The sequence below is a fragment of the Calidris pugnax genome, unplaced genomic scaffold (genome assembly GCF_001431845.1).
Source record: "Calidris pugnax isolate Ruff unplaced genomic scaffold, ASM143184v1 scaffold24, whole genome shotgun sequence".
NCBI classification, from domain to species: Eukaryota; Metazoa; Chordata; class Aves; order Charadriiformes; family Scolopacidae; genus Calidris; species Calidris pugnax.
Genome location: NW_015090922.1, coordinates 17,763,816 through 17,776,268, shown reverse-complemented (window position 1 = coordinate 17,776,268; position 12,453 = coordinate 17,763,816). Strand labels below are relative to the sequence as shown.

At 36.5% G+C, this 12,453-nt stretch overlaps 1 protein-coding gene across 1 annotated transcript in view; it reads left to right on the top strand.

Moving 5' to 3' along the window:
• Positions 1-12,453, top strand: part of TTC27 (tetratricopeptide repeat domain 27) — a 136,507-nt gene that overhangs the window by 3,881 nt on the left and 120,173 nt on the right. The window contains exon 3 of the mRNA XM_014950399.1: positions 5,241-5,370. Within this exon, the coding sequence (XP_014805885.1) occupies positions 5,241-5,370 (130 nt within the window). The remainder of the gene's footprint in view (positions 1-5,240; positions 5,371-12,453) is intronic.

Sequence of the window (12,453 nt, the reverse complement as noted above, 5' to 3'; positions counted from 1 at the left end):
GTACTATGTAATGTTACTGTCCAAGCAATTCCTGTATTTTGAAATCTGATTCATAGTAAGCTTATTCTACTCTTAATGTGAAAGGAATAAGGTACTACTCATGGATGATGTTCATCGATCAGTTATTTTCTTCACGAGACTTTTTCTCTCATAGATTCTCCCTAATTGTACCACATATGCTAATTCTGGCTGTTTATGAGTCTGACTTCAGTGTTTACAGTTTGCTATGTAAATAATGAACAGACTGAAATCTATCACACTAGGGATAGTAGAAGCAGAAAAGTATATATATATATATATATATGTATATGTTTGTCTATATTTAAAAGGTGAGGGTGGGGAAAATTTTTGCTGAAAGAAGAACAAAAGGTAAGACAAAGGTAAAAAGTAAGAGGCAGGTAATATATTGCCAATAAATGTGGCTGAGTACAAATGCCTGTGGTTTGGTATGACAGATGTAAAAACAAGAGTTTTAACTAAAAAATCAGAGAGAAACAAATAGTTGGTACCTCTAAAATATTGACCTGAGATTTCTTAATGATCACAGTGTGTCAAAAGCTTATCTTATGGTGTGATACACAGTATGACGCGCTCCTGTTTTCTGAGTTGGAATGTGCAGAGGTTGTTCTTGTGCATTCTGTCTCCAACTGTTTTTTCTTTTTTCTTTTTCTTTTTCTTTTTGTTTTGTCTTGTTTCTTTCTTTCTTTGTGCTGTTCCTCTTAAATATTAGCTGGAGTTTAGATGATAACATAGTCCAGAGAAATTTTTCAGTATTGCTGTGTTCTGTCATCTTGCAATAGTTTATTCTGAATAATGCAGCAAGGAAAGAAAGGTCAGTCAGGGCTTGAAACAGACCCAATCCTGGTCTTAATCGTTGCTTTAAATATGTGTTTCTGCCTTTATGAACCATTCAGCTTCTTAAAAATAATCATGATCTATATCATGCACTCAGTAATAATTTATACATATCCTATTGTGGTGATGTGTTGTCTTCTCCTGCTCCCCCTGTGAACTTTTGTTGGCCTGTCTGCCATTTACAGGACTCTACTACTGCTGTCCTACTGCAGACTCTGCAACTCTGGGCAGTATTAGAAGCCCTTTGGCCCTTGCCAGAAGCTATGGAGCCAGATCTGCAATATTTAGCCTTTCAGAAGCTGCTAGAGGGTTTTCTGCCCAAAATTACAGCCTGGAGTTTTATTTAAAATGAAAGGAGGGAGACTTCAAAATGTATCAGTGTCTTCCAGAAACTTTTGTTTGTAGCAGTCAAGTGAATTTTTCAAGCTCCGTTAATAGTAATATAAGAAGTTTCTACTACTGCTGTCCTACTGCAGACTCTGCAACTCTGGGCAGCATTAGAAGCCCTTTGGCCCTTGCCAGAAGCTATGGAGCCAGATCTGCAATATTTAGCCTTTCAGAAGCTGCTAGAGGGTTTTCTGCCCAAAATTACAGCCTGGAGTTTTATTTAAAATGAAAGGAGGGAGACTTCAAAATGTATCAGTGTCTTCCAGAAACTTTTGTTTGTAGCAGTCAAGTGAATTTTTCAAGCTCCGTTAATAGTAATATATGAATTATATTAGTGCTGAAGGAAGTAAGTTGTGACTTTCTCTTGATAGATCAACTTCTACTGAAAGACAGATTGCTTCCTATTTTAGGAAATGCTTATAGTATTTAAATCTGTACCATGTTGGTTTGTCTCCACTGACTTTCTGAGTTAAGATGTGTTACATCATTATTTTTCCTACCTCAAGGCCCTATGCCCTGTGACTGCCTTATGGAAGGAATTAATACAACTTTTGCACGGTGACCGTCTGTTGCCTATGGTGAAAATGTTTTTGTCTAATTTTTTTTGTGGGTAAAATGTCATTTTCTTTTTCTGCTGAGTGATTCAAAGGAAGAGCAGCAAACTTCTAAGTTCTAGCTCAGAAAATTCAGTAAGACACTGGTTTTCTTGTGACTTTTAGTAGATGGGATAAGTTCAAATATATGCTTTTTTTTATCCTGAACTGAAAGTTTTAATTCTGGATATTAAAAAACTCAGTGGGAGTTGAATTCAATCGGAAACAGAAAGTTGGATAATGTTAATCTTATTCTTTTAGCACAATTTAAACACAGCACAAAGTACAGTTTTATAATAGTGTTAAAAGAACTCTTAAGGAGTTCTTCTTCTGAAGCTAAAGATGAGCAGCTTGAGGGCAAAACAGCTTAAAATTTGGATGTAGATTGTAATTTCTTTGGACGTAGCCTCTAACTTTTTCCACTTTCATATCCATGGTTTGTTCTGTAAGGAAAATATTTAACAGCATTTTAAAATTTCCTGCAACTTTTTCTATCATTTTAACTGCTTCCCTCCTTCCCCCATCCCAATTTTTTTTTTTCAATATGGCACTTTTAACCTTTATGGCTTAAAACTGAAGCCTCAAAGCATTCCTTACAAGAAATATTGAATAGGAGATTTATTTTTCTTACTTTTTTTCCTGCTAGTGCTACTCACTTCAGTGGTTAACAGTTTTTTTTCTACAGAAAACATATCTTCATAGCTGTATTTTAAATCAGCAAATTGTAGAGGCTGAAGCAATAGTATATGTGTTAACCATGTAGAGGGGGAATGCCTCTTTATTTTTTCCGGAGCTGCCCGTGAAGGAGGTGCATTCATTGCCTGACATACAGGTTGATTCTAAAGACTGGAAGGAAATAGTATGCAGAACACAACAAAAAGATAGAATATTTTCAGAGAACTTGTTTCAAAAGAGCTTGAAGGTCTCTTAGTATGTTTTATTCCAAATCGGAACAAGGAAATGAACACTAACACTTGTTTTTATTGTCTGTGTATTTACTACTTTTACCTTATTCAACATATAAATGAATGTCAAACTTTCCAAAACAAATTCATACAATTAAACTTGTTATGCTTTATTATTATTTATTTTGAATTTGACAAGATTAAGATTAGGTATTACAGTGGGTGTATACAAGCATCTGATTTTACATCATGGATCACAATCCTCCTGGACTTGGTCTAAACAGTGTTTTTTTAAAGAAAAAAGCACACACTTCTCCACAAAACTCCCCCCCCACTGCATTCACGTAAAGGAAGTACAGGATGGATGGATACGGACTTATGTCTAAGGAAATCTTAAGAAATAAATTAAACTATGTAGGTCACCGTGGTAAGTGGGACACTAGCAGAAGTCCCTCTGTTGCTTCTCAGGCAGCACAGAAGAGCTGTTTTCAGGCAGCCTTTGGGAGGTGAGCGTTGCAGGTCTGCACTGTAAGTGTGAGGGGCAGTCAGGGAGACAGAATTAATTTTTTCATGGAAAAAAAATAGGGGATAGGCAAGGGAGTCTAGCATTTGCAGGGATTAGAGCTTGGAATTGACTTTCTGATACAGAATAAGTGATAAGGAAAATGGAAGATGGTCATGGATCTGACAAGGGGGGGCAAAAATCAATTGGTGATGACAGGTTAACCAGTGGAAAGACCGTATCCCAGCCAAAGTAATGGAATTGGTTATCAGTTGTTCCAGAGGTCTTCTGCACTGATATAACTGTGTCAAGACTTCCAGCAAGTTTGGCTGTCTGATAGGTAGATGTCAGTAATGTTAAAATAAATAAATACATAAATATTAGTAGAAATAATAGTGTAAATGATAAAGTAATGAAAATGAGTCTTCAAAAGACAAGCGCATCTGTCAAATCACAGTGCAGAGATGGTTGATTATTCTGTGTGTTCTGTATGTATGATATCTTTCAGAAGCTTTGAAGCATTGTTTATCATGGGAGAATAATTAGAACATGTATGTCTGTGTGATTGTTTTGTGTGTAATGGCAATAATTTAGTGTACAGTGATTGTTAGTGCATAAGGTTTTTGAGTTATTTGGAGGTTTAATGGCAACCTTAGATATGTATTCAAATGATATTTGCTGACACATGGTTACTGGCTGAATAATGACAGCTGGTAAATGTTATCTTGTCTTGTTTGACAAGAACTCTTTATACCAACCCTTGTTCCTTAACCCTCCTGAAGGCTTTGTTCAGTTTTTTGGTTTTTTTAATCAAGCATTCTCCACCCCTGCTTTCTCATTCTACATCTTTTGTCACATTCTTGCCCACCAGCTGCTTGTTTGTGTGTGGCTTTTCTATTTGACTTTGTTTTTTTAGGGGTTGTATAACACTTTATCCTTTTGTTTCCATTTGGAGGACTCTTGTATCCTCAAGTCCCTGGTCTACATTAAAAAAAAAAAAAAGGGAGGGGATTCCAGTTCAGTTATGTTCCTTAGCATACCAATTTTTATACCAAATTGGCACGCTTAAAATGTTAACTTTCTCTACACAGGTTGCATGTTATACCTGTGACAGGGCCCTTGTTGGCGCATGATTAATTATAACGCAGTAAGGCTTTAAGTCATTAAAGAATCATAAAACAAACTAGAAGTGTAGATCTCCTAAAAGTCTACACCTGTTAAGTTGACCATTAAATTTTGAGGGATCGTGCCCTGCCTTCTGCAGATGACGTAGATTATTTGTTACTGTTGGTACATAAAGAAATAAGTCATAATGATGTTAGATGAGCTTAGTCTTGTAAATAAGGAAAATTTTACTGTACTTAGTTTCAGGAATGAAACAAAGTTTCATAATTCCATCTTCAAAGAAATTATTATGATTCAAATTAAAAAGCATGATCAAATGAGATATTATTTGCTGCCAAAATATCTAAACTAACTTGGAGATCATAGATTTGAACTTTTTTTATGTTCGTTTCATTGGTTTATTATTAGAGTGAAAATAAATAGCTATGTCAAAACAAAAATAAATATGATGGTTTGGGACATATGATAATACAATATATTTTCTCTGAAAATGATGAGGATTAGATGTATCATAAGAAAATATAACAACCCTGCAAGAGGCAAATATGGGGTAATCTGCATCCTATGCTAATCTACTTCTGCTCTCTGGTAGTTAGACACAGCTTTAAATTTTGAAGCATATGAACTAACTCTGCTTCCAAAATGTTTGTTGTTAATTGCAGCCATTATAAACAAACGTATTCCCAAGCCTTTTGATTCTCTGTGTGCATTCTTGAATACTACATTCATTGTATTTTCCTAACACAAGAGTGATTTTTTAAAATAATTTTTTTAAGGCTGAGGGTTTTGAACTAGTACACGAATTAATCAGATCTTATAGCCTTAATTAAAAATGTAATTTGTTGCTAATTGCTTTTCTTATCTGTTTTGCAGGCAGAGGCTGATATTTCTACTTGGTGTGGGTAGTTTGCAGCTCTTCGTTCAAAGCAACTGGACTGGGCCACCTGTTCACTTAAAGCTTCAGGACTTTTTGCCACCTGCGTTGTTACAGAAATTCTGTGAGGTATACTTGGGTTTCAATAAGCTGTCCTTTTATTGTCACTGCTTTTCACAAATAACCATAATATAGAGATGTGTCAGAGAAGGCACATCTGTGAGGTGCAGTGCTAATATGAATTGCCTTGATTGTTGATCCTGCTGGCTGATACTGCAAGCATCTTCAGCTCTGTTGGTTTTATAAACAGTGCCCCAAAAGTAGTTAGTCTGTTTTTCTACTAAGGGATTTCCTGCTGGAGATGTTGGTTTTGGGTGGGGAAGATACATGTATTGTATGGGAGCATTTACTCAAAGGGCATTTGCAGTCAATAAACCTTTTATTTATTTATTTTGGGATGTGTTTTTAGCTGGATCAAGGAAAGATATTTCTAAACGGCTTAGAAATTTTCCCTCCTTAGGCTAAGGCAGAAGCTGCACGTATTGCACATGGCAGAATATCTGGCAGATAGTAAGAGAACAGAAGTTTTGGCTGCTCAGTATCCTGTTAGGCTCATGGGTGATGCCAAGTGAATTGTAGTAGTTTTAGTACAAAAATGCTAACTCAAATAGAGCTTTTGGAAGAAGAGGGGAATGTAAGAGGTGAAACTGAGGACTGTCAATTCTATTTACCTTAGCATCTTTTAGTGTAAATAACTAATCAACACCATAACTTCCTTTTAGTGAGCCGCATGTATTGTTTCTCATGGCAGTATCACACTCCCCTCTTGTGACTCTCCTGCACCTGTGGCTCAGTACAGCCTCTTGAGCATTATTTTTTCTCTTGGAATTAAAGCTGTGGTAACATACTGATTACTGCAGCGTGTCAGGGAAGAGCATATCACTAAACTCTGCTAATGCTGTGAGTTAGCAGAAATTTTAAAGTGTGCTACTTCTGAGGGAAAATATATATTTAAATATATAATAATATATATTTTTTAAAAAAAGCAAACTAATTTCTTCCATTCTCCTTATTTGCTTATAATCTTTAAGATGGTAGTACTTAAATATTCTTAAAAATCTGTGGGTTCTTTTTACTGAAGAACTCTTAATATTCTGTTAGTGTGTATGCACAGGCTGCAGTCTAACGTAGAGGCTGCAGCCCAAGGTGATGGTCACAGAACTGCTGTCATTGACAGAGTTCCCAGACCTGTAAAACACAGCATTCATAATTTCTATTAACCATCCTATTTATTGTCTGTCTTAATGGAAGAAAGAGATACTAACTGCCTGTTGAATAAGGGAATACGTCTCCGTTTTGTTTCTGTTACATTTCTGCTGTGTCTGTGAATGTAATGCATTGAGAGATGTTTGCTTACCCAGAGGTGGTATTCCAGAAACTAAATTGGCAAGGAAAACAGACATGAGCATACTTGATTTCTAATGAGTACTGCATCAGACTTTGATATTGCTGCAAGTTTTAGCTATTTATGCATTCAGGCAGAAGTTTACCTTTATTTATATAACTGCTATCTATATTATCTTCTTCTGAAATGTTAGTGGGTTTCTTTCCAAGAGCACTAAACACTTATGTGCTAAAATATAATATCCAGTCTTAATTTAAAAGCTTTTGCATGTTTTGAATTATCTTTATGTACTTACTTTTCTTTCCAAGGATTCTTATCATATAAACACTCCATAAAAATGAACATCTCGATAAACTGACATTTTTGTGCTTCCATTAATCCAGTTTTCCTCTCTAGCATACACAGATATTCAGAAAAAGTGGGTTAAAAATATAGCTCTAACTTTCTCCATTGTTGTAATCTTTCATATTCTGTCATCAAGACTGATACAATCCCTCCTTAAATAGACCTTCCATTTTTCAGGTTTTCAGACCAAAATGATCTTTTCCCATGTCAAGGTTAAAAAAAATGTCTTCATGTTTCTTGTAGCCTGTTCTAACTAATATCACTAACTTTCAGCCTTGTGATGTCTTATTTATTTCAGGAATATTTTCAAAACTGTTATTCTTATTTTCAGAACACTTTATTGGATTAGTTTTAACTTTATGTTTTCAGGCTATGTAACTGCTGCCATTTCTATCCTTTGAAAGTTTCACCTCTGGGTCAGTGGCATAGTTTCATTTCTGCTCCCAGATAAGTTCTGAATGCATCATTAATTTCTTACGAGTGCATTAAGACTGCATGAGACTACAATTAATTTCAGTGAATAACAAATAAAATAGCCTCTTTTAGATGAGTTGCTGGTAGGGGCCTCTTGGATGTTTTCCACGAACAATATTCATGAGTATGTGTACATTATTTCCCATCCCCCAAATTGATTCCAGCCTTCTCTGTAAATTACAGTTACATTCATGTACTCTATTAGGATTTCTTTTTATGTCCTGCAGAACTGGCTTGTTCCTTTCTCTTATGAGTCCACACATAAAAGTAGTTCAGTAATTTCTAAACAGCAAAAACAGCCAGTGTTTTAGTTATAAGGTGTCTTTTGGTTTTCTAAAATAACTTTGAGACTTTACCACACCAGTTAATAGTCTGCTACTATCTTGAGTTTTTTAATTAGTGTATTGTGTTAAAGAGTACTGCATTTCAGTTGGAATTATGGATTATGAACTAATAAATGGATTAGCAGTTCTGCCTCTGAATTTACTGGGATTAGACTAAAACATTTTTAATGAGCAAAGTGCTTATTATAGTAGGATGTAGTAACGGGCTCCTTGCATATGTCACTGTCTCTTTGCCTGTAAGGGAATAAAAGGTATAGAACTGTTGAAGTTGGAACATACTCTGCCTTGAGTTTCAGAGCTTCTGCATATTATCTCAAACAATTGAGTTTAGTATTTTCGGTAGATGAACTGGACAAAACTGGGACTAGTTAAGACCACTGATGACTCGTAAGAATGTTGTGAGGACAACCTGCTTTAATTGTTTGTTGTCTGATTTCATATTTGCAAGTAGGATATGTTTGGTAACAGTGAGAAGCTCCATCTGGAAGAAGATCCCAATGTGTTAATTGATAATTCATGCAAATAACTTGTAGGAATCCTCCAAATACATATATCAACAGCTTCTGCAGGCCTTTTTCTAACTACCAGGCTGATATCAAATAATGAGTTTTGGAAGGCATTTGAATATTTCTTTTTCCTTATACTTGTATTACTGCTTCTTTTATGCATTATTTGATCCTTTTGCTGGAAGAGACTAAAATATTGCCACACTTATATTGATATCAATAGTTATTTTCCTAATTCATATGAAAACCACCAATATCCTATGTAGTACTACTGTCACAAATCCAACATGATTCCTTAGCCTCATTAATTCAATCTATTAGGAATTTCTTTTTCCAGACCCATTAGCAGAAACTAGCCAGAGAGAGGAAATAATTGAATTTTGGTCTGACTAATATGCTGTTTGAATACCAGTGATCAGCAACATATAGGCTTTGAAGATTTTGCAACTTTCTCCCTCTTGTGGGAAATATAAGGATGGATGATAAAGGCTGAATATGGAGGCAGAGTCTTGTAAGCAGAGATAATCTGCTAACATAGCCTGCAGTCTTGCCATGCAGGTACTTGGAAAATAAACCCTTAAAAATGGAGCAAAGTCACCCTCATAGGGAGTGTGAACAAGAGCATTCATAACTAAGTACTTCTACATGTAGCACGCTCAGGGGAGACTTGCTTATGCTACCTCACCTTTATCATCTTCAGTCCGCAACTCAGCTCTGCATGGCTTACCTGTTGCTGGTTTGGATTGTGAAACTGGAGACAGCCTCCACTGTAATTTATCTCCTTTGCAGAAAGTTGAGGAGAGAAGCAATTACAAACAAAACCTGTTTTTCCATGCCTTAAAGTCTAGAATAAAGAATGAATTCTGTTCCAAAGGACCAAATCTTTGGCTGGCAAGCTCTCTACATCCTCCATTATTCTGGAAGATACACCACCTTAGCTTTGGTAAATAAGAAAGTGTTGTTCAGTTGCTAAAATCTGGGAAGCCCCAGTATATAAGGCTTAGTAGCCACATATGGACAGATTCCCTGCTTGATAGTTTGTTTGTTTCTCCCCCATCCATTTTTTTAATCAAGTCTTCCCAAGCCTTTAGTCTGGCTTTTTCTACCTCTCTGTATGTCTGCATTTAGATTTTTAAGATTTAGGGGAAGGATCCCTAAGACTGAGAAAGAGCTGATGACATGTTAGGAAGACCAGCTCAGAACAATTCCTGACACAAAATTAAAAGCATAACAAATGCTCGCTTTGCCTTTAGTCACTGTCATTAGGAAGAAAAGAACATGAAGCTCCTAAACTAAAATTCTCATACTCTCTGTTCTCGTAGCAATTGAACATGAACGGCAGAAGCTTTTTTTCTGGTTATCATCATCATTACTCAGGTGGTAACAGTTGTGCTGGGAGATACTTTGGAAATACTGTGAAAACTGAAATAGAGTACTGTCCAGCTTGCAGTTGATTTAGGGCTTTAGTAGTAGTTACTTAACAGTAGCCATTAAGTTACTGTTTGGAAGTTGAATACATAGTTAGCTGTGTTTCAGAGATTAAAAAAAATGTATTTAGAGTGAACTGAGCTTCATTTGTCTGTATTTAGCCCAGAGGTGGTTGAACGAAACCACCTACGTGCCCAGCAGAAACTGGATGATTCCCTCAGGGATTTCTCAGCACATAATCATAAAGTAATCTTTAAGAAGATTCTTCCTGGCAAGGCTGGTGAAGAACAGAAAGACTCCACTGTCTAACCCAGATCAGGAACATTGTGTTAGCAAGTCTTGGCTTGTGGCCATTTTGAGATATATAGCTCAAAAACTTCACGAGATAGGTTCGACACTTTCAATATTTCAGTGTTTAAACACAAGAAGACAAGCTCAAAATTTCTTTTTACCTTTACCTAATGTTTTAGGGATTTTTGTGTGTTCTGGGTTGAGTGACACAGGACTAACTTTTATTCTAATGCTGGGGAAAACTGCACTTTTAGAAGACTTTAATGTCTGAATTTGGGAAAATATTTACTTTATAGCCAGCCAGGCTACGTGGGATTCAAGGTCTTAGTGTTTTCGAGCCTTGCCAGGTGCAGGGACAAGGAGAAGCAAGGCCTGGGTATTTGACTCGGGCTGGCCAACAGGATTATTTCACACCATGAACGTCACATTCAATATAAATTAGAAATTTTTGCTGCGTAGTTCTCTCTCCCTTGATGGCGGTGATCCAAAGAACTTCTTGTCCCAGTGCTGGACCCCTGAGCCCTTCCCTTCCTCCCAAAGCTGCAGCGTTCTCAGTGTCCCACATTTGCTGTGCCCTGCTGGGAGTGCTTCCTGCTGATAGAATTGGCTGAGTATAATTATTCTATATCTTATATCAGTATTGGGATTAATACTGGTTCTTTAGCATTATTGTTAATTATTTTGTCTTATCCTATTAAATCTATTTTTATTTCAGCCTTCATGTTTCTTTGTGTTCCCTGATTCCCCTTTCCAGGTGGGGAGGGGTCATCGGGTGATAGAGTAATTGTGTAAACAACAATAAATTGTTACGGGTTTTCTCAAATCATAACATTGTGGACTTGATTCCTCTTTTCAGCCCTTAAAGCTGTAAAAGCTTAGATGTCTACCTCTTATATGTAGCTGTTCTTAGGGACTACCTTAGGGCAGTAAATTCTGTTGCTAGAATCTGCAGTGATAATGTGATCTTGGAGCAGAAGCTAGAAGAATGAATGTTGGTTTCGGCTTTCTCAGCTAAAAGAAAAGGATGTCTGCTTTCCTGTATGGGATTTGCTTCAAGGAAAAGAGTATGGGTTTGTTAAAATAGAATATAGCAGTTCTTGGCTCTGAGACTTGTTGGCTTATTGTCACGGCTGTGAGATACCATCCCTCCCTTGTTACATTTCCTTGTAATGTTACATTAGCTGGACTGAGGGCTCCAGTGAAAGGACTTTCAAGTTCATGTGTCATAAATTTGAGATTAATTGGCTTCTACAGTGCTTGAACAAGGGTAGTTTGCTATAGCATAGCGAGGCTGGTTTAGAAAATGGTTCTGTAACAAAGCTTATAGTTCTTTACTTTGCCACTGAGTATTTTAAGTGTGCTCTACTTTGATTATGGAAAGAATCAAAAAACTGCAGTTTATGTTAAAAGTTTATGTTAAACTGAAAATTGCATTGTGCCCTACTGTGTGTGTGTGTGTATTTTAAAAATGAAGATTCATCTCGAAATAGAGATGTTGGTAAAGCTGTTCCTTTCTGAATCTCTAGAGGTGGGAGGGATTTGATATACTTCCTCTTGGCAATTTCTTTCCTTTATTCTCAAGTGGTTTGTCAGGCTACTATAAACTTTGTTTTCCATGGTGGGATTGAAACAACTGCAGTGATGTCATGCAAGAATTCCACTTTGAGTAAATAATTTAAAGTCCTGAGTCAGAGTCTATAAAGTAAAAGTATTTTCAATGTTAATGCGAGATAAATAACTGACAAACCTAAGCAAATCAGAAAAAAGCCTGAAGTTTGGGCAATAATGTGGTTTAACAGCTTTTGTCTTCAATGTAACCCGCTGGTAAAGGTATTGAAAAGAGTTTCAAATAACTTGGAATTAAATTATTCGTTTATTCTAAAAAGCTGAAATGTGATTCAAGTAACTTCTATCCTGGTTGTGTAGACAGAATAAGAATCTTTTTAAGGCAAATTACTTCAGTGCAGGCTGTCATTTAACCTTCTCCTCTTTCTTTTCCGTTCCCTTTTCTTGCTCTTTTCGTACCAACTTCTTTTAGTTTGCGAAGGAAACCTGCCATATGAGAACCAGGAATAAACTGATGAACTGACATCTCCCTGAGCCTGAAGATAAACTGCTTGAATGCTTTCATTGCATTGAAAGGGAGAGAAGAATAGGTGACTGTCAGATGACAGTCACCACTGAGAGACAGATTCCCTGGAGAGCTACCTCAAGCCCATTAAGGAAAGAATTACCATAGGGAACGTCATACAGGAAAGCATCTAAACCAGGGAGAGGTTTTTATTTATTGGGCAAAGGGAAGAATAGCTCCAATACTGCTGCCCTGATGCCATTCCAAAAGAAAGGTCCCTTTGGGGAAAGAAGAAAACACACTTTACATCACTGGAGGAATATCGAGTGTATTTGAGTGTTGTAGGAT